The sequence below is a fragment of the Prinia subflava genome, chromosome 1 (genome assembly GCF_021018805.1).
Source record: "Prinia subflava isolate CZ2003 ecotype Zambia chromosome 1, Cam_Psub_1.2, whole genome shotgun sequence".
NCBI classification, from domain to species: Eukaryota; Metazoa; Chordata; class Aves; order Passeriformes; family Cisticolidae; genus Prinia; species Prinia subflava.
In genome coordinates, this window is record NC_086247.1 from 110,688,675 (window position 1) to 110,712,357 (window position 23,683).

General features: G+C 37.7%; 1 protein-coding gene across 14 annotated transcripts in view; it reads left to right on the plus strand.

Moving 5' to 3' along the window:
• The window catches only part of CPNE4 (copine 4), a 280,684-nt gene that overhangs the window by 230,133 nt on the left and 26,868 nt on the right, over positions 1–23,683 (plus strand). For all 14 annotated transcript variants that reach the window (XM_063407749.1, XM_063407773.1, XM_063407832.1 and 11 more), the window contains 3 exons: positions 4,778–4,864; positions 5,449–5,508; positions 10,809–10,942. In XM_063407749.1, the coding sequence (XP_063263819.1) occupies positions 4,778–4,864; positions 5,449–5,508; positions 10,809–10,942 (281 nt within the window). The remainder of the gene's footprint in view (positions 1–4,777; positions 4,865–5,448; positions 5,509–10,808; positions 10,943–23,683) is intronic.

A 23,683-nucleotide genomic window follows, 5' to 3' on the forward strand; every position in this document is an offset into this window, starting at 1 on the left:
TGGCATAAGTTGTTTATGAATTTCTTTTCTGAATGTGGTATGTCTTAGGTGAGATTCACAAATCTTGAACTGCGACTCCTTCAGAGTGTTAAGTGCTTCTCCATGGCTGAGAGGACTGAATTCTGGGAAAACTTGCTGGTCTTCTGTTTTAAGAAGACTTTTTATCATGAACAACCTCAGGATAATAACTTTATGTGTTTCTGCTCCATAAAAATTACCTTACAGTCATAGACTGTTATGTTCTGACACCTAGCCTGTTTTCATTCTGACCACCAATTAAAAAAAGCACAAAGACATCCTTTTGTTCAAATGCACATCTGAAGCAGCCCTTGCATGAGCCATGGTTTAATGGTGAAATTGCTGGTGCTGGGTTAACAGTTGGACTCAATGATCTCAGAACTCTTTTCCAACATGTAATTCTGTGGTTTCTAAATCTTCTATTAACACTTTACACCATTCCAAACTTTATTATTTACTCCTTCACCATAGTCTTGACACAAGAAAACCCCACGACAGTAAAAAGAAGCGTGTCTTTATCTTTTTAAGTGAAATATTAATAAATACTCTGAGTTTATTGTGTCTTAGGATTTCTTCCAAGAATACATATAATATATGTTCTTAATATGTGTGTACAGGGGCAGTTTTTAAGGTGTTCTAATATTAATCTAGCAAGCATATTTAAACAGGACAAGAAGAAGCTTGAGATTATATAAATATAAATACTATTAAAGCTTATCATAATTGAAAGGAGAAATCCTCTATTAATGAGAAAAAAAACCCCACTTTTTTGGATTTTTTTAATCAAGGCAATAAAACCAGAGGGATTTGAGAGGAAAGAAGTCAGAGAAATCACCTGGATCCCCATGCAGCACAGGAGTTATGTAAGGGAAAAATCTGTGCTTGTATTACATAAAAAATGGACATGTGTGCATTTGCACATATGTCCACAGAAGGAAAGCACACAGAAGGAAAGAGGAGGAAGAAACCCTGCTGTACTTCTCATCTCCATTGACATTCCCACAAGTTCAGGGTGTTATTAGGGAGGGCTTTTCCATCTGGTAGCTCTTAAAAGGTCTCACTCTGCAGGGTGAGACCTTTTAAGGTCTTGGAAATGGGCCAAGATGTTATTGCCACCTATGGACAATTCCAGTTTTATCAGGAGACAGCCCAGTTCACCCAGGACTGTCTGCACCATCAGCAGACAGGGCAGCAGAGGCCTCAGCAGAGGGTGCAGCCACACCAGGCACCTGCCAGATCCCTGTGAGGAGGCAACCATTGCTACAGCCCCAGAAGCACAGGGCAGGCTGCGGGCTTGGCTGGGGAAACAAGAAATGCTTTAATTTCCACTTCATCCAGATCATTCCAATACTTTATTATTCTTTCTCTGAAAAAAAAATTCCTAATATCCAACCTATATTTCCCTTGACACAGCTTAAGACTGCGTCCTCTTGTTCTGTCAGTTGCTGCCTGGAGAAAGAGATCAAGCCCCACCTCGAAGATAACCACCTCTCAGGAGATTGTAGAGAGTGATAAGGTCACCTCTGAGTCTCCTCCAGGCTAAACACCCCAGCTCCCTCAGCCATTCCTCACAGGCTTTGTGTTCCAAGCCCCTCACCAGCCTCGTTGCCTCCTCTGGATGCCCTATTCGTCAAGAATGGCTGAATGGAGTTTGTTCAGAAATTCCCCGCACAGTGGTTTAAATTTAGGTGTATAAAAGAAACGCCAGCACAGTATAGTCTTAGGATCCATTACCAACATTTGCAACATTACTTAAATTAACAGTAGATGGTTTAAAACCAGGTTGCTTTCTGTTTCAGATTCTCTGTGTTGTTTGATAGGAAAGAGCTTGCACAGCCCAGAGCTGTCAGGCACTTGGAGGAAATGCTAAGTGACTTTCAGAATGACAAATGCAAACTTCACAATTTTTACCATTAGTGTCAGATTGCAGACTATTGCATTAGTTTCCTCTCAACTGAAAAGTTAATTTAAGAGTAAAAATGGATCGATAAAAAACAATGTCAGATACCAAATCAATACTGGGAATGTAGGAACAGACTGGAAATTGAGGTTGGCCTCAACGGTGCAAGCAAAATATTTGAGAATTGTTTCTAGTTATAGCTTACCTGCTTAGATCTGTATTCTGAACTCTGTTCTCATTATAAAAGCTGGATAAACAGTAAGACCTGTGTAGGGAATTTCCTTCAAATGATGCTTGCTACATCTTTAGCTTGAACTGCGAGAATTGCCAAGGTCAGAACTGGATCTTGGTGGGTAAGTGAAGATTGAGCTTTATGTAGAACAGTCTTATTGGCTTTTTTAAGCCTATGAACTGGGAAATGTCTTCTCTCTCCTCTCTTATTCCCTTCCCTTTGTTATACTATCATCAATAGATTTAATAAGTGCACAGTTGTTCCTACATTCTGGAAAATTTCTAATCTGTTCTTTCCTTTGCTTTATTATCCATATAAGCCAATAATGTTAGTGACTTGCACTTCTGTGTGCAAGAATATTTAAATATTCCTAGTTAAATGGGCTTTAGGTAGTTACTGAGAATTGTTATCCATACATCTCAAAGTGCTTTGCAAAGTAGGTAAAAATTCATAATTGCATTTTACAGTTAGCAAAGGGAACCTGAGATATTTTTTTCTCTCCTGAAGTAATGTTCTATGCCAATTTGATCCTTATTTATTGTAAACTTCTTCCATAAAAATACCATGGAAATTTTTTTTCAGGCCTAAATAATCCTTTTCCTAAAGAAAGAAACTATGTGCATAGTATATTACTTCATATAGGTTGGACCTTGTTTAGATATGCACATTGAAAATATATTCATGTTGGAGGATGCTACAATTAAGGAGGTTCACCTTGGATATTCAGGGGAAAGCTATTGTACCTCTCCAGTATATTTCAGTGTCAAAGGGAGGAATGCAAATCCCGTCTCCTATTTTCCTTTCTATTTGATATATTACAGTTTATGTATAAAATACAGATAGCACGATTTCTATGTAGGAATGCTTTGAGTAAGTCTGGAGACAACTAACTCTGTGTTAAACTGTTTTGCCTGACAGCAACCTATCAAGATGAGAGTGGGCAGTGCTTTTGCCTTACTTTCAGACCAAAATATGAGCTTATTGCACTCCAGTGTTGTGTTACAGAGCACTCTCTTTGCTTGGAGAGAAGGGCTTTTATTTCTCGAGCCTGACTGCTACTCTTGAGCAGAGAAAAAACATTTGCAGAGGATTTCCCCTGAACATGAAGGCCTGTATCTGCCTGTCTTCTCAGTTGGAAAATTAGTTTCACAAGACAAATAACTGAGCTGTAGGCTAGCTGGGAGAGCAAGCAGATGTGCTCCCTGCAGTTGGAGAATTTTTTTGTCTTCTCCTATTCTTCACTCTGCCACCTCTCTCCATTTCACTGTGATGAAGATACCCCTCCTCCCCTGTGCAGAAATGGTCTCATATTGCTCCAAAGCCATACGGTTTGCCTTCCCTTTTTTTTGATGTTTGACAAAATCTCTAAGTCTGGAATACTTCAGAGACATCCCAATAATTGCTGGTAGACAATGGTTTGAAGCTCAGTGAAATTTCTGGGGCTGAGCATAAAGTAAAAATAGTTTTTGTTGCTCAGACACTGCTAAGATATATCACATATGTACCTCACTGTAGACAATGTATTGTAACACAGGCAGGTTTTCATTGTAGGCAAAACATTGTAATACTTAAGACATGTTTCACTTCAAAATGTCATAATAGAGATTTTTAGATAATAGATCATTCTGGTACCTTTTGGAATTGTATTTCTTTCTGTTACACAGCATCACATGTTTTGCCTCCACACTTGAAAACAGCTCCCTGAAGGGAAATAGTCATGTTATTAACCACATTAACAGCTTGTTACAGATAAAAATCTGTGTATACAAATGCCACTAGACACTTGTGTGTACAAATGTACATTTTACTCCTGCAGTAAAAGGCATGAATAATACTGTAAACATTAGAGGTGAGTGTCTGAAAGCTTGGACTTATCACTCTGCCTGAAACCAAAGGAAGGCAGAACATTTCAAGTGGAAATGATTAAGAACTTGAGAGATGTTATGATGAGAACAAGGAGATGTATTTCAGTAACAAGGTAGGACTGTTTTGCTGTAAAATTGACAATTTGTAAATAAAACTATGAAAAGGATTGAAAAGGGGATTTTAATCTATTCTTAGGGATAAATTTCAAATGTATCATTAGTTAGCTGCATCTTTGTGAACACTTTACTGATTTTCTTAACTTCTTATTTTGCTATCAGACTTAAAGGAGAAGGCAAGATGATTGCTGACCAGAGTTTTTCTACTCATGAGTTTAATAACAAACTCACTTACTCTGGCAACACTTTTGTAATTAATACAATGCATCAGGTTGCTCTCTCCAGTATTTTCATTTGTATTAAGTTCCTTCTTTTTTTGTCCTCTTAAATGATCTCAAAAGACCCTCAATCTTGCTTATGTGACACCTGAAACTACAAGAGTGGAAGATGACAACAAATGAATCTGGATGTCTCCCTTAGTGCCACATCCAATGTATATGTTCAAAGACTGATGTTTGCCCTGGGCCCTTTTCTATTAACTATTCTCTGCATGGTTAACAGGGTTTTTTTTTTTTTCCCTCTCTGTGCACCATTATGTGTTATGACTTTGTCAACTGTGGAAATTGGGCAGTGCAGTTTTTGTTAACTATTCAATGAATACATAAAATTTTCCTGCAGAGAGTGACTGCTATTTTTTTCCCACAGGTACAATGGGAATGCATTAACCCCAAGTACAAAGCAAAGAAGAAGAACTACAAGAACTCAGGCATTGTCATCCTTAACCAATGCAAGGTAAGTGTATGTTTTCCTCTTTGACTCTTTCTTTACTAAGCTCCCAGTGATATATTTTAATGGTGCTTGGAACAAAGTGGAACTGCCTATAGAATAGCAATGGAAACTATCCCCTACAAAAAGTAAAGGCAAAGACTTGAATCTCAAAAGTAAGTTGACTGTCCTCAACTCTCTTTTTATTTCTCTTGCCCTATCTCTGCTCTTGTACAATGGAAAAGGCAATACTAAACTCTAATACCTAAAGACTCACCAACTTTGTGATACTTTGTGTGTATCCCTTTTAATAGTTCCATTATTTCTACAAAATTGACGTTGTTCCTCCTAAACAAACAGCAACATTTCCTCTGACTTCCCACTGGGAAGTTGGTTCTACTTTTTGTGTGAATTTTCCTTTCCCTAGGTTTAGAATTTTGACATTTTTTTCTGTTTATAGTTTTGTTTCTGGCTCAAACTGTATTTAATGATTCTTCCTTTACCTTATTCTCGGTTGGTCTCTCTCCTCCTTCCCATTTATTTTTTCAGGCAGTTCTCTTATGTTATATCAGTACACAGCTAAGTTGAATGTCTTGCTTTCTTGTCTGCAGATACACAAGATGCATTCTTTCTTAGATTATATCATGGGAGGCTGCCAAATACAGTTTACAGTAAGTGTCTCACTTCTCTAACTTGTTTTGAAGAAAGAGAATCCCATTAGATACCAATTCATTACTTTCAGAGAAATGATTCTTGCATGCTATTCCTTGGTAAATTATTAAGTTCTTCTTGCAAAATGTATTAAGGGCCAGTCTTCCTTTCCAGAATGAGTCCTCTGCTAGTTTCCCCTGAAATGGTGCCATTCTGAAAGTCACACACGGAGAGATCCAGGCAGGGACTTTTCTCTGTCAGCCTGGGGTAAATTCTGGTGTTTCATTTCTCAGCCATAGCTACCAAGTAAGATGCTACTACAGGGGGACACAGTTTTAATTTAGAGTGTACTCAGAAGCTATTCAGTTCAAGGAACAGGGTGTAAAAGGTGCTCTTCATAAACAGAAATACAGTTTTTTGTATTTCCAGTTAATAAATTTAGAAACATTTAATGGTGTGTGGGTTTGATCTTTTTTATATCATGTATCTAAAAATTAATATACTTAATATAATGTAATATGATATATCCATTTTTCCCATAGCATAGGAATATGGATTCTGGCTCAGTTCCAATCTGGTTTATGTGACTTCTAATTTATGCCAGCTAAAGGGCTAAAATCTAATGCACAGTGGTAATATTCTTCCTCTGGAGATCTTTTCCTGTAGCATCCTGTCCTACTTCTGCTCCCACATATAAAGTATCAGACACTGGATGCTACTGACATGTTCCATTTCACATTTTCCAGACAAGCCTTCATTTTCCAGAAAGATTTGACAAAAAAAGAAAGATTTTTTTTAATTCTACCAGAAAGTTCCAGCAGCAGCGATAGACAGCAGTGGATTGTCTTCCTGTGTACAGGTCAGCTTTTTGAAGTGTTAAACTTGGACTTTGCCCATACTCATCACAAACTCATCGGATAACACCCAGAACTGAGGGCTCTGGTTTGGTTTTGAGGGAAATACCTTCTGCAGTGGACAAAGATCTTTATAGTTGTCTTCTCTCATATAAAGCATACTGTGTAATTACCTCTGAGCCTTACCTGGCTACCTCTTCTTTTACCCCCACGTACCAGCAATGCACATTTCTTCTTCAAATCTGAAACTTGGCAGTCACTAGAAAGCCCTTTAATTTATCTTTTCTGACATTTCCTCCCTAAAATATGACTGGAAGAACTCAACTATCAAATGTATTCAAGGTCATTATCGGAAAGACATTAATGCCTTCATGTTATATTTGAAAGCCTTTTCTAATTAGGGCATGTGGTTAGGCACATGCAAAGACCAGTTCATATGCATTTCCCACAACTCCAGCTCAAGAACAGGAGCACTGCCACCATTAGAAAGTATCTAGGGAGTTACATATTCAGTTACAGCTTTTCAAACTCTGATTCTTCATAACTGTTTTCCAATGGAAGAGCAAGTTCTTAGTGCAAGGAGGGGTTATGGCAATTTGCTTGCCTTTTATTTACTTGTTACAGGTTTCCTATTAATAGGCTGCAAAGCACAAGTTTTAAAGTCCTAGGGCAAAGGGTTAAAGTGCATAGTGGTTTCTACTATATTTTACTGTATTTCACTTTACTAAAATGAAACAAAATAATGGGTGCTAGAAAGCTTAAGTAAGCTCATCTTCAAGGATGGGCAGTGAGGACATAAAAGAAATGGAAGATTCATTATACTGTCAACCACAGAGATCCCTGAATTACTGTTGCCCTTAATGGTAAATCCATTGTGTAAGCTCATCGCTATCAATTTTCAACCTGCACCACCCAGGGTAAGCCCCTGTGACATCTCTGTGCCTATAGCTGCATGCAGAGCGTAGTGGTTCTACCTAAACATGGTCACAAATTGACTCTCCACAGATTTTCCTTCACTCTTCTTCCAGCAGTCCTCAGAACAGGCTGGTTGTGAGATGTGCTGTTGTTTTCCAAAATGAATTCTCCAGTGGTCACTGAAACAAAAGGGTGCAGCCACTGGGGAGATATTCCATTCTCCCTTGCTTTCTGCCTGCATCACACGATCTCCTCTTCACATAGTCCTACTCTGATTAATGCAGACCACTGAAACAGAGGAGGCCTATTCCTTGGACTTCCCCAGATTTCCATTTTTTTTAACTGTAGTGGATTTGGGATTGTTTGAAACTCTCCTGATACGTGTATTGTTGTAGTTGTTGTCCTGATATTAATGACATTTTTGTTGAGCTCATGCTGTGTACAGGCAGTATGATACAACTTAGATTTGAAAGAACACTTGCTGAGGGAAGGAAACTGGGATGCTATGCACACATTTGTTAACAAAAAGCTGTAGTATGATGTGCCCACTAATTTAAGGCACTAATGAAAGCCTGGGTAACATCATGCTGTGTCTTCTTGGGATACTTTCTACCTTGATTGTAGAAACATGGTTTGTAGTTAGAAAGAATGTCTCTGAAAAATGGAAGTAAACTTTTCCTTTGGTTTAACACCAGTTATTACAAAGCTTTCATCTATAGAGATCAATAGTGCTGATTACAGCCCTCTTTTATTTTTATGCCCAGCTTACTGCCAAACACTGTATCTCTTATCAGACAGTGTACCCTGCTGCAGAAGAAATGTTCAGAGGCTGGCAGTGCAAACGGGTCTGTAGTCAAAAGACATTTTCATCACTTTAGGAAATACAGCAGAAAGGATGTGTAACATGCATAAAAAGAATGGTAATAGAAAGATATATTGGACAGATGCTGTCTCAGGCAGGTCACGGTATTGGGCATACCGTGATTTGTTGCTGACAGACCTAGCAGGAGGTCCCAGCTATGTAGGATGTTTTGAGTGTAGTGAAAATCACCCTTTTACAAGTCTGAGGGAAAAAAATAAGCTGCTATTGAGTGTAGTTATTGCTCTATTATGTTCTTATTTAGCTGAGAGAAGATGACTGCTACGATGGAACATACATTTAAAGATACACTGATAAAAATCAAATGTACTCACTATAAGAAAGATTCCTAGTTTACTTCCCAAAAGATAAGCTCAGTTGTGATATTAACAACTTCTGTCATATATTAACTTATTTTTACAAATCCTTCTCCAATGTATTTGCACAAGACCTTAGTCCTGTTGGGTAATGCTAAAGGAGCAGAGCTCTGCACTGTTATTTTGGAATCGTGGCAATTTACAGCGGTCATCTCTCTTGTAAGTCCTCCCTGTGGGAGTCAAACAGAGATTTGGATCAAATTCAAGCACACTGCATCCAAGTACAGATATTCATAAATTCTTCATCATAGGAAATTAGGATATTTTTTTACTTATCAGCAGACCTCTACTGCAAGGACCATTTCCAAAAGGAAGCTTGTTCCAGGAAGGTTTTTTTTTTGCTTTCCCAAACACTAGCCACAGGCTTTTTTCCAAGCTTATGAAACCCACTCCTTATTCCTACTCCATATTCTTGATTTCATTTCCAAAGCAGTTAGCCATAAAGGAAGACTTGTCTAGTTCTGTTTTATGTGTCACTAAAGTCTTGTTAATGTGTTTTAGTGTTTTGAGATTATCAGTAAAAACACCTGCTTTTAACAATTTTACAGTAATCCCCTTTGTTTCCTTATCATACAGTGGCATTTTTGCACCTTCTATAATCAAATTAAGGTTGAATTAATATCAGAGAAAATATACTTATTTTTAACAAAATATGCATACCTTGAATAAGATTTTTTTACTAATAATTGTCCCAAAACTAATCTTGTCCATACAAGCATCCATGGATTTATAACGGGTTTCACAAACCGCTAGTGTTGCTTTCTTCCTCAGTTAAATACATGTAGTGTTCCTCAGTTATGTGCCCTTACAAGTGAAGTCAGGAGAGGTTCTCCATTGATTTATTCAAGTTAAATCCAGATACCATTTTTGGAAAAAGATCTATGTGGAAAACAAACTCAGCGCTTTGGTGCCTGAACAGTGAGTGGGAAGCAGAGGTGAAAGTTTACTCTTATTTGCAAGCCAAAAAGCTCATCTCTCTCCTGACTGGATGTGGTGAGGTGCCAGGGGTTCATAGATGATCAAGGCAAAGAAGGGATTTCCAAGCCTACTTAGTTTATTCAGCTAAAAGAAAGAGGTGGAAAATCACAACCAGTGGAGGAAAACCATGTTGGGTTGACCTAGTATGATATTTCCCTTTAACTTTTTAGCAAAAAAATAACTTTCAGAAGGGCTGTGTAATTTTTTTAAGGAAGTATGAAAATGTCATGTTTCATTTTCATTTTGAAGCTGCATAAAGCAGTGTTCCCTGTGCCAAGCAGAGGCTGCAGCTGGGGAAGCTGAACATTTGCAAAAGCAAGCTGTGCCTTCAGAGTTCTTCTCGCAGCCTTTACCAAGATCCTTTCATACCTTTCAGCAACACTGTAAAACTGAAATCTGAACTTGCTGCATTTGTCTATTGAATATTCAGGTTTCATGGGATTTTTAGAGGAATAGGTTATTGGACACAAGGACATTTTATAAATGGCCTTGTTCCCTCTGTAAGACCCTTGGGATTCTTGTTGCTCCTTTTAGGAATTCCTATAAAGCAGCATCACAAATTCAGCAGAGGACTTTCTGATCCATAACAAAGGGAGATGCATTCCAGAGCTACCTTCAGAGAGAAATAGAAAGAGCATTTTACAAGGGAGAAATTAATTTTAAGATGATTCAATACTTGCTTTTGCATTGACTACTTCCCACAATCTCCTCTAAGGTTTTTCAAAAAAAAACAACAAAAAAAATCTTTGCTGGATTCAAGCTTTGTTTTTACCCTGCAGCTCATGTTAAAGTTGCTATCAACTGTGAAATTGGGAGGGTTAATTATTTAATGGTTAGAGAAAAAATACCAGACAAACAATAACTACTACTACAGCCACAGTAAGGATGTAGAAATGTCCCTAATTTGAGTTTTAATTTATAGTTTTAGTAGGACTTGTAACTCTCAATGGACGTTTTTGCTGCAAAGCTTTTATGTCCTGAACATCACCTGAGCTGGAATAATTTAATTAAGTACGAGAACTTAGAGATAGTTAATTTGATTCATTTGTATCAGAACATAATTTCCCCCATAGAATAGCAATGCAGGTAATTTTTTAAACCTAATGATGGCATTTTAGTTTTATTATCTCTTATTTTATAAACTGCCATTTGCTTCTACATATATTTACCAGTACAATCCTAGTTCCAGTTTGATTAAGTACACTGTAAAATTACCTTTGCTGTGAGGCTGCTGTCTTTTTGCTGGGGCAGATTATTTCTGGTAAGGATATACAGTCGAGGAAGGTGTATTTATGCTCAGAAGAGCTCTGAACACATTGACTTCCCTCCCTTTGCAGGTAGCTATAGATTTCACTGCATCGAACGGCGATCCCAGGAACAGCTGCTCGCTGCACTACATCCACCCCTACCAGCCCAATGAGTACCTGAAAGCTTTGGTAGCTGTTGGGGAGATTTGCCAAGACTATGACAGGTAAATAACCACGTTTGGTAACAGAGTTGTCTTTAGAAAGTGTTTTCACAGTGTGAAATTAATGACTGCCTGTAGCTGGCTGCAGAGGCTCCATGTTTAGGCACTCACGAGGAATGACTGCACGTCAGAAAGATTAGTCTGCCTTAACCTGCTCTTGAGAGTGACACTGGGTTTAGATTAGTTTCATGATAAAGAAAGTCACAGGCTTTGGCTGTTTGGCTGATTTGTATGTTAAATTTTAGGTTTATATTTATTTGCATGTTAAAATGACATGTTAGAGTGGATTTTTCATGTGTTCAGGATTAACAACTTGGGGCCAGTTTAGCAGATTTTGGCAGCATCCTTTCTGATACACTTGGGAATCTATGTCCTGTTCTGCTGAGGAGTGCTCCTGAGACATTATGAAACTGAATTTGTAGTTTCCTAGACTGCTTATTGATGATGTCTATTTTTAGAAGTAAACCCATGGTCTTTTTCAGTGTTCTCCTGGTCTGTTGAACATTGCACTCTCTTCTAAATCAAATGTTGAAAGGTAGTGTGTGTACACAACGTGCCTTTAAATAAATAAACAAATGCAAGTAATTGGACCAAATATCCTTTGATTGCCTTATGTACTTCTGTTGCTTTCAAATAGGCTGCCTGCTTCTATCAAATTAATTGCCAAATATTAATTTAATTACCAAGTGCATTTCCTTTAAATGTTCTTTCTCTGGTGGTGAGACACAGTATCCTTACAAAGCTGTTCTTTCCAATAGTGGCACATATGATAGATACCCACCCACCACTTTGCCATATGTAAATACCAGATCTCAAGAAAACAATGGTATTTTCAGTCAAATTTGAGTTACACTTTCTGTATAAATTGGCTTTGGTGACTTCAGACTATGGTTTGCATGTTACATGTAGCATATACCAACTAGCTCAGAGGCACTTCCATTTGCATGGTAATGAAATGTCTTCTCAAAGAATGACAAAAATACTGTTCTGATATGAGTTCTGTAAGAATTTGATGGTCTGATTTAGTCAATGAGTCAGAGAAAATTAATATTTTATTGTGAGTGAGCTGAGAATTCCCCAGTGATTATGCAGTAATTTAATAATTACTAGCAATAATTCAGTGTATTAATAAATTTCAAAAAATAGGGAAAGGAGTAAAAAGGGCTGGTTTATGCACACAGAATTTTTGATTTTATCACTTAAGTTGTATTTTTTTTGAAAATTGAATAGTTAAGTGGCACAGTCCCTTCTATATGGAAATATTAACTCCAAATCAGGATTTTTCTCTCAATAAGTATATTTCAATCAGTACTAAAAAAACGGCCAGTTATTTTTTAAATGAAATCATCAGCATCATTCTGTTCTATTGTGCTGCAGAAAATGCCTATTGATGCTAATCAGCACAACTGAGGGTCTGTGAGCTATGAACTAGGGCTGAACAAAAGCCAGTTTTTTCCCCATGAAGTTGTCACATTTTGGGCATGTGTTTGACCTGTGCATGTTCTCAAGTTGTGACACTATGAATATATTCCTATGGACAAGTCGATTCAATGTGGTCAGTGCTTTCTGATCAAAATGTCAAGTGAGGACCTTTTCTTTATGCTTGCACATTTTGAATCCAGTAAATTGGAAAACAGAACTTAAAATTTTCAAAAGAAGAAAATAAATTAGGAGGAGCAAGCCTTCCCACAAAATGATCTACAGGTTCTGTATAGAGCTTCTTTGGGTTGAGTTGCAGCCTTTGTATGTCTGAGCAAATATAACCCACAAAGCAAATCTTCTGTATATACACTTAAAAAAAATACAAATCCAGTAAAAATCTGAAATGTGGCACAGATCCATAACTGCACCAGTGAGTCCTGTTGTGCTTCAGATAATGGAGCAGGACATCTGTTTCCAGATTAAGGCAAGCCAGAGGTAAAAAGAAACAGACTTGCTGAACCTAAGGGCCGTTTGGAGCCAGAGTGTCATCATTTGCTTGGGGGCATGTGTTTATTAAGATTAGAATATGAGATCACACAGTGACAGTGCTCTTACATGAAGTTTTATAGTTTGTACCCATCAATTAAATAGGCAGAACTGGCTGGTTTCAATCCAAACCAAGAAAAATAGAATGGTTTTAACTCGGTCTCAGGATTAATGTATTTGCATCAAATGAAAGAATAGATGACTAAAGTAAAATCTGTTGTTTGCATTCCAATAGCAGAGCTGTAGAATTCTAAGTACTTTTGCTACTTATATAAGCAGACTGCTTTTTTAAATTGTAAAAATAAAAACCCATATGGTTATTAAGTAAAATACTTCTTTCATTAGAAACATTCAAATTTATTTGTATTTTGGGAGGAATTGGATTGGCAAGTAATACATAGAGAGACTACACTCAAAATGCAAAATTTTCTTTTAAAAACTCTAGCTAGTTCAATCAATCAAGCCAAATCTTCTCATAATCTAGGTTTCTGTACATATCAGCCTAACATGACGCATCTGTAAGCAATTAATGCTCCAAATTAAGTGTCGCCTCACATCCCTAGGTACAGTGGAATGAACCCTGCTCATCCAAAAGCACTTTTATCCATATGGTTCAGAGATTCCTGAAACAGTTAAATGAGTGGTTCCGTTTTGCATAGTTAAGCGGGAAAGAATAAGATTCAGTCTTTTATCAGCAATATTCAGAGAATGAGAGAGACACTGATTATTATCCTGATTGCCAAATTGCTGCAGTCCTGTAGGAACAGGCCAGTCTGATAACGATAAGGGAAATAGAAGAGCTATTCACCTGCACACAATACTTAATACTTTATCTATATGGTGGAATTGTTTCAGGCTATAACAATGTTTTTCATAAGAGAGAAGATAGAGTAAGTAGGTGATATAACCAGTGGCTAAGCAACAGCAGCAGTGGATCGTAAAGGAAGGAGAAACATTCATTAGTTTTAAAGAATTAGGTTCTAAAATGTAGTTAGAAATACTGGAAAGGGGGAAACACATTAAAAACTTAAAAATAAGCAAACAGTTTCATGGGGAAGAATTTGTTTTAAGATAAATGACTCATGAATCTTTAAAAACAACATCATGAAGTAATAAGTGAGAAATATGTGTTTCTCTTTAAATATTTTCAGATGCTTTCTTTTATATTAAAAGTTACACCACTGGCATAATTCTACCTTGAAATTGTGCAAGTCTACTCCACCTTTTTTAGCATAAACAGGTGAATATGATGAAAAATCATTGGGCATTGAAGTGCTTAATATTAAAATATTTGCTTCTGTATCATTTCATGTTTATTTTTTTACCTCAGTAATTTCTGTATTGAGTTCTCCATATCAGAAGTCAAATAAAATGGTTTCTAATGACCAGCAATACCAGCCTAGCCAGGATCCTGAAAAATCACTTAATCACTACTATATATGTGTGTATTCCCTCCACATGATTTGCACAATGAGTTAGCAAGTTTACTTAAGGCAGATGGGGTTAAACCAAATTCTCTGTGCTGGTTTAGGGCTTCTAACCTTCAACAATTCTGTTTGAACAATGGTTTTGGCCATCCATTTGTTTTGGAGGCTGGTGGAGACCCCTTCAAGAGAATGCTGTTTTCAAAGGGTAGGTGGAAGGTGTCTTTGCTGGTTGAATACCCAGATATGAGCAAAGACAAACTCACTCGTTCAACAGCTGAAATAAAGCAGCTGTGACTAAAATCTTATAAAAGCCATGAAGCTCTCTTAAGTTATATAATAATTTTGAATGTGTCTTGTTCTGCATGGCAGCTCTTCCCCACAGCTTTTCAATTTGTATCATAGAACTGGACAATGCTTGGCATGCAACAACACCATTTTGGAAGCCAGGGAAGCCTATGGCTAAACTGGGGAATCAGGGAACATTTGCTTTCCCCTTTTGTTCCAGCATAATGTCTGGCCATGTCCTGACTGCAAGTCAGGACCTGAACTACCTCTTTATACGTAAAACTGGAGTTCTACTTGTGTATAGATTAATATATTGTATGCCTATAACATAGAGGTATTAAATGTACTTATGTATGTACAATACTTAGTGCTAGTACAGAGCCATTCAGTAAAAAAAATTGATTTCTCTTTTGTGCTGTTTACATCTTCCCTCTGTGCAGAGCACAGCCATAAGTCACAATAACAACAGTGCACACAGTTTATTAAAATGGCTGGTGCTTTGATTTTAATGATTTGTTTTACTGGTGCTGGAATACAAGCAAGTAGCCATGAGTGTAGCTCATCTTTCATTCTGCAGTGATTGCTGTTTCTATCGAAGGAAAAAGGGACTGGAATGGGACTGTAAATAGCTTGTTTGTAAGGATATATGTTTTACTTGTACTCAATGCTGAAGGCTGAAATACTTCCTAAATGGACTTTATATTATTGCAGGTTTTAATGATGTTATTGTGGGTGAAGCCCATGGCAGGTCTTGCAAATCTGCTCCTCATTTTGAAATCTGATTTCTGCAGTTAGTAGCTTTTCTTTTGCTTGTGCTTATTAAGAATCTCATTAAATTACATTAAATATTTATCTTTGCATTAAAACTTCTGTTCTGAATCAGCAAGACACTAGAGCTTATTATCTAATCCCATTGAATTCAGTCTGACTCAAACAAATCCTGAGGTATTATGCAAAGTATAGATGGCACTAAAATGGAATTAAGAATTTCACTGAATTTAAAGTTTATTATTAATTGTTTACCCCACACACAAATGTCCAGTGCCTCCCATTTACCCAGTTGATTTTTTTTCTACACCTAGTGTCATGTTGGTGCATACACTTAGAGTTCTTCATTGGATTAATAAAAAGCATTCTCAAACAAGTAGGAGAATCAGTTTTTGCATGGTCAAATCAATACTCATTCATTGAAAAATACAAGGTTAGATGTACTTTTTCAAATGCTTTTACTGCATTATCAGTTGCAAAAGCATTTACTGCATTGGGTATTTGTGGAACTTCCCTTTCTTAATGGGCCATCCTCATTCTTATCTAGGCACTCAATGCATGATTCCATCTATTTAACCACATCGTTTTGTAAAACCCTGTCAAATTGATCTTCGTTTTATTCAAAATCTATTTCAAAATAATCTTAGTTCTTAATTATTTTAAATATATTTACTCACTCTTAAAGATACTGCAGATTTTTCTTCAGTTTCAAGAGCCCTTGAAACACATGGAAGATAAACTCTGTTTCCTGACACTACTGTTTTCTTTTCATTTAGGCAAATAGTCTCCTTAACTCCAAATCCTCATGTAGCTTCTTGAAAGTGGCATTCACACTGAGATCATATGCTAAGAAATAAACTGCTTGTGTAAAACATACATGACTAGCAACCTCCCCAAAGGCCACTAATGAGCAAAGAGTATATTATTCCTGCAAAGGGCAGAAATTATTTATGTGTAGAGCTCTACAAAATACTTGAGATTGAAAATTTAGAAACGAGGCCACATTCCACAAAAGACATGAAACTCCTGAAGTCAGTCCAAGTTGCATCATTACGTGCTGCAAACAGTGAATTGCAGCAGTTGCTGAGTAAATGCAAAAATTTCCTTTTATGGTTTCTTTTTCATATATTAGGCCTGAGCAAGTATGTTCACTATGATTGAAAACTGTATATAAGCCTTTCCTTCCCTGTAAACTGCACTTTCAGTATTTCTAAAATTTAGAAGAAAAAAAATGAAAGGAGAAAATAAAAGGACCACAGTTCTCAGCCCAGCATGTTGCTTTTGGTGTAGGTCTTAGTGAAAAAAATATTTTTCCTGAGATACCAGCAGAGGGCAGTTAGGGAGGAGAAAGAGAACAAGGGATGTGTAACATAGTACATGCTATGGAAGTCGTATATAAATCAGTGCAATTAGTCCCAAACACAAATATCAGTCCATATTTAAACACTGTGGTTTCAATTAAGGCTTTAAAGGGAGAGAGATCCCAGAGTTTACACCTTACTTTAGCAATCAGAACCTCATCCCCAAGAATAACTTCACAGATCACTTCATCCTGAAGCTCTGTCTGGGTTTGTTGATGAAAACTCACAAAGTTACCTCAACTGGAAGGATCTGTATTAAAAACCTTGAGGTAATTTTGCCACAAACAAAGAGAAAAACAGAAACTTGTTTTGTTTGTGATAGTGGTATAATAGTAGTTCAATAAAACTGAGGCAAAAGAATGATGCCTAGAATTACTGGCACTATATGCGACATTAAATATTTCATGAACTCCCTACATAGAACTGTAGATGTTAAAATTTTATCTACTCATGTAGATCAATAAATAAAAATATGCTAAATTATTAAGCATCTCTCTTTATCACTTTAATTACAGAAACAACCTTTCTAGAGGCTGTTTAGCAAAAAAGCTGATTAACATACCTAAACAAATTTAAAAATCTTCAGGGAAAAGACATGAATCTTTTTATTTAGTGCTTTAATAGGGCCAAATTTGCATAGACATACAACAAAAGAAAAATAGAGACACAGTAACTATACAGAAAAACTTGTCGCTTATGTTTGTCAACAAGCTCAGGTTTGGGTAAACTTATTCTGAAGTGTTTGGATAACCCAGATCTAGAACTGCACTGGCAAAAAGGAATCACTAATAGTTTCCATTTTCAAACTGGAGTGAAAATCCTTGGATTTAACAAAGTTTAGAGGACCTAGACTGGCACAATTACATAATGAATACAAACATATATTAAATATTTGACCTTGCAGAACCTGTCACTTGTAGACTGCTGCCACATAATGGTTTCCACAATCACCATGGGGTTTCCACAATCACCACTTTTTATCCCAAGAATCAATACAGGAGAATTAGTCTCATACACCAACTGTATTGGGAAGATGACTTCATAATGTCTCCTTTTGCAAATGTACATACATAGAGGTGTGTGGCTGTGTGTACACATGTATTTAAACACACACACACATTTAGACATCTCTATGCAGTCCCTTTTTCTGGTCAGGCCCTGTCAATTCTTACAGCTCTGCCTTTTCCATTGCCAGATTTTCATCTTTGTGTGTTCTTTGTGCCTTTTCTTCCAGGAACTGAGTTCCTATGCCAGTGCACCAGTCATGAGCAGTCCCTTGGAAGTTACTTTTGTTAAGAAACTGCTTAGCTGCAGTTTCCTCCAAATGCTTTTCAGACCTCTTCTGCATTCTGTCAGCTGGTAGAAACCTCAAAATCTGAACCTTCTACATGGCTTTTCTGTGTGGTCTTTACTATTTCTCAACTCAGCTTGAAATCTCCTCTGAAGAGCCTTGGTCAGCTTGACGCTTTTCTACAGCTGTGCAAACTGGTACTGAAGGGATTTCTCTGTCAAAAGCCCTTTCTGAAGAAAACAACATGACATATAAAACCCTGCAACAATTGCATTCCACCTACTGCTGTAGCAACTAGAAATCTGTGTAAATAATAAGTAAATATGCATAAGGAAAAGAGCAATTTCTGTTGTCATTTTCACTGATGCCATTTAATACAGATCTCGTGTGCCTTTAGTCAACACAATCATTTCTACAATTTCGGAAGTGTGGCTTTCCAAAACTAAAGGAGTTTAGAGATAGCTCTATTTTGTTTGTGGCATTTCCTGTTCTCTCTTCTATCTTTTCCTTTACCTTTCCTTTACCTTGCATTGTTAAATATATATGTCGTTTAGTCAGCCACTCCATTATATTAGAGTATAGCTGAGAGGCAAATTGTTCACATTTGGAAACCCATCTGTGGGGTAAATAAACACCATGCCTGAGTTGCCCTTAACGGGTTTACGTGTCCAATTGCTCTCAGTTAAAGCCAGACAATTCTTGTGGATTAGGCTGCATTTGTTAAATTGACTTTGGTCAGAGATTCCGAATTATCAGATGAACAGAAGATAGTAGCCCATTTCCTCCTGCATATTCAATGATGCCTACTTGAATTTGTACATCAGTACACTACAATTATGGTATTGCTCTAACTTATTTTGTTAGTGTTCTTCATTTTGACTTAATGTCATTCCAATTCTTGTAAAATTATATCAACAGCTCATTTGATCACATTAAGTCACTGTATCATCTCTATAAAGGTTTTATCCTGCTCATTCTGGAAAGTTCATTTGTATCTTGAGAGCATTTGATGAGAAATTCCAGCAATTCTCTGTATATATATGCCAATGCAGTCCTGTTATCCCCTCTTCCCAGCACACCCCTTATGGACAGATATTTTCTGATATAAAATTGTTGCAGAGCAAGATCTCTTACCAACCCTTTTCAATGTAATTTGTAAAAAAAAGGACAGAATTATGTGCATATGTGGTGGCAGAGTTTTTGTTCTTGTGGCTGCCTAGTGCAGTACACACTGTAAGGAGGGCAGGGCCCCATCGCTGTTCAGTCTGGGGCTCTTCACAACCTTTACCTTACCTGATGGAATTCAGCCTCCTGCCTGCAGTGTTGTCTTCAAGACATGTCCAGTTTTAAACACCTGAGGTTACAGTTTGTGTGAGAACTACCTTTTCAGTGATGGCATAGTTTTCTACATAAAATCCCACACATAAGCCAAATCACTATATATAGAGTTAGGGTTTTGGAGGGTATAGAAACATATGTCAATCCCTTAAAATACAAGACTATCTGAAACCTACCTTAACTTGAGAAGTTAAAGACGACTTTGTAGCCTCTTGCAGCATCTCCTTTCCTAGTTTATTCCCAGTTGTAGAGCCTAATTTCTTTTTCAGGATGTATTTTACTGAATTGGGTCATCCATATAGGCATAAATCAGGTCATTGCAATTTATTTGTTATCTTGCAGGGAAGCTTGACATTTTGTTTCACCTTCCTGAGTACGTTATTTTATTAGGCTATCCTTCTAGCAAGTGATAGATCGTGCTGCCATTTCCTTTTGCTTAACCTACTCCTCCCTCAAGCTCTAATTACATTTTTTTTTCTGTGTGTATTCCCCAGCCTAGGAATTTCTGAGTTTACTTGATATTTTTACCCTGCAGAGCTTCTTTTTCAATTCTTTTAATGTTAACAAGGAGAAGTTTAAATCCATTGTACCTGGATTTGGCTTTGTTAGTTATTTCATGAGTTGATGCCTTTTGGTGGTTAGCTTCAGGGAATTTGTATTCTCCTGCTTCATTAACTATTCCTCCCTCAGGTGAGATGTTGAAGGCATTGCTTCATATTTTTGAAACACAATTGCATGACAGTATCTATTTTTCAGTATTCAGCAGATTCCAGCTCCCCTAAGGTGCCTGAGAGCTGTAATCAAAGCTAGTGAGTGAATTTTAATGTCAGGATTTTGTACCCAGTGACGTAGCAGCTCTGTGACAGCCCAGACGATGTACTCTTGTCTACTCTTGCAGTGATTTACCATTGATTTGCATGCTCCCTGATCTCTTCTGTGACCAAGATGTATGATAAGCATCCTTGCTTTTCACTGGGCACTATGGACTGAATGCCAAGCTGTGTTAGGCACAGGGCAAGTTTGCTGAAACACACAGTAACCTGGCCAAAACCAGGGATGTGGTTCTATTGAACCAGGCATAACCACACAGTGAAGATGTGGTGACAGAGTAGCAACCCCTTAGGGAAGGATACAGGTCAGTGGGTGAAAACACTGCTACTGCCAAACCCTTGTGGTCTTCTTGACTCTGACTGGGGCAGGCTGAGAGCTGGACCACAGCCTGGCTCTGCACCCTGAGGAGCACAGGGGGCTGTGCAAGACTGCAAGTGGTGAAATGGATGGGCTCTGCTCCCTTCCACTGAAATGGTTTTATTTAGCCCTATTTGATCATAGAATCATAGAATGGCTTGGGTTGCAAGGGACCTTAAGGATCATCTAGTTCCAACCCCCATGCCTGATCACATCTTTATTTGCCCAGCTCTGATTGCATAGCAGGAGCTGAAAATGTTTAAATATTTCAAATTATTTCAGTATTTTCTTTGGAACTCCTGTTAATCCCTGTAAGCTGTTATGATTCAGAATTTACTGGCATCAAGCCCTTCTCAGATAAGTACTAAATAATATACTCAGAAACATGATTCATTCATATGCTTTAGAAAAGAAACAATTCATCTCGTAGTCTTCCAGTTCACTCCCTGAACATGAAAGATTACAATTTTAATTGAGTTTAGAGATAGCTCTATTTTGTTTGTGGCATTGCTGTTTTCTCTTCTATCTTTTCCTTTACCTTTTTCTCTCTGTTCTCCTCCTCCCTCTTTCCATGCCATTTTCCTCTACTTCTTTCTCTCCTCACATTCATGCCTTTTTCAATTACATGTGTAACACACACCTCCCTTTTTAATTCTGTCAATTTGAAATTTCTTTCCAACAGAGGAAAATGATCTGATTTTGTCATGAGAAAAGTATGTCAAGCAGGGCAGATCCACAGTTTATTCTTTTAAGACTGGAATTGAAAATAAAAGGCAAAATAATTGATTTTACTGCATCCAGTACTTTGAAAATATCTCCCTGGTAGTTCTGATCTGATCTAAGACTAAAATTACAAGTGACAGCTTAATATCCAGGAATTCTAGACTGCTGTTCTCCTTGCAAGCTGTAAATTTAAGATTCTCAGGTATTTGCAACTAAAAGTGAGCTCTTAGTGTTTCTTTCTCCTCACTCTGTTTTTTCCCTTCCCCCCATTCACTTCATCATTAGTACTGTTTGTGCTACTGTGTCATTCTAACATAAAGTGAGCAGGTTTTCATGCTGATGGTCTCCAAGGTCAGTTAAGCAGCATCCATACAAATGCTGCATTGAATTCAGGAGAATAAACTTAAGCACAGCTATAGCTACATACCAAGGGGCTTTAATGGGAACAATACAATTAGTCCCGCACAAGTTGTGTAAGTGGCTAGCTAGGAGTTAATCTTTCAGAATTAATAAATTCAGAATTAATATAGAATGGCTTAGGCCTTTTTCCTCCACACAGTAAGAACTCAGATTTCAAATTTTAATCTTTAAAAGCAACTGGTTTTCAGAGAGCATAGTAGTGGCAACCTTTTTGAATACAGGTATTGCTGCACTGCTGAATATCTCAAGCATGTCTGTCCCTGAGGCTTCTGATGAGGTTGCAGAGTGTCTTTAATGTCTGACTAATTAATTTTACCTAGTGGAAGAGGTTTCTCCATCTCATTAGTAGGAATACCAAATCCTTTTCAGAATAAATGTAATATCCTGGTTTCAATGATACTACATGTCAGAGGGCACCAGTGGTTAATGAGACAAAATTTTGAAATGTTCTTTATTTTGTCTCTTTATAATAAGCATATTTCTTTCCTTCCAGTAGCACTAGGCTTCCTGGTGAAATAGAAAACAGGATCATTATCTGTATCACTTTTACCAATTCACAAAACCACAGTATTACCTCTATTCATCTCTTTTCCTGTAGGTGCAGTACAGCTCTCTGAAATCTCTCCTCTCTCTGCCCCTGTTAGTGTTTTGATTTGTCATTGCTCTTGCTCTGTTGCCAGTAGATAGCTTGAAGGATGGGTGTTTAAAACTGAGCAATGTCCCCAAAGGACAATATGGGATATTTCCAGATAGTATTTTCTGCTATGTGTTAAGTTATAGCTGAGGTTACTGACAAACTTTTTTTCTAACTGGTTGTATTTCTGTTCAGAAGACTGCAGTCTTGGACCCTGACAATTAATTTCTGTGTGCATTAATTTACATTTATCAATATGAACACTGAACCTGAACCCTCTCCCTGATTTTTCTTTCAGGGTATAACAGAGATCTGCTCAGACTTGGGTATCTTTCAGCAATATATGTTTGACTGAAAATGTACCAGAAGCCAGAAGCCATATACATGTATGCTTGCATGACTACTCATGGTCCTTAAATAACCAAGTGTAAAATTCAGAGTCCGATGCTTTTGCTTTTTTGATCTTCATGTCAGGTACTTCAGCTTTTTGAAGGTTATGCCACATTTAAATTTTCAAGGGAACCTATGCAAAACAAAGAAAATATAAAAGGTGAAGTAGACATGACGGGGTAATTTTGTAAACATTCTGCCAAGTCACAGTCCTCTTTTTCTTACTCAATTCTGTAAGTTCCAGGCTCTACAGAACCAGCTTGTTTTTCCAGTTGCATGTTTCTCTCCCTTCCTTTGCCTTTATGGATCTGCCTCCAGCAGGACAGGGCCAGCAGTTTCTTTTTGTGTGCCAAGGACACTCAGGCCAGCTTTAAACAAAACAAGTCAAAGGTCCTGAGGTGGCCTGAGGCTGAGGACATGACACTGCCCATGTCCTTGTGTCTCATCTCCCTTCCTCCCAGCACAGCCTGGTGATGCCCAAACTGCATTTGGGAGCAGTGTCAGGCACAGCTGGACCCTGGGAAGTCTCTGTGGGTGCTGGTGGGCAGGAGCCAGCACATCGGTGGGGTGCTCACAGATCGTGTCTGAGGCCATGTCCCATTGCTTCAGCCAGGGTCACAGGCCTATTTGCTGCTATAAATGACACCCAAATGTCTGAGCAAGCAACACAAAGAAGAAGAAAACTGGTTCTCACTTTTCTTCTTATGAGTGAGTTTAAATTACAAAGGAAGAAAAGTCATTAGAGCAGATCCCTTTCCTACTGAAATGCCAGGCTAGGAAACAGGGCTGGAGTCTCTGATGCATGTGATTCATCCCTGAGGCAGGAGAAAACCTTCTTTTCATTTTCTGACTGTAGTTGAAGTCTCTGGATGGCCTAACCCTTGACATAGCTTCCAGAAGCTGGGAAGCTGCTCTGCTTCCTTCTGCCTGCTGCCGTGATAGCCCTGGGTG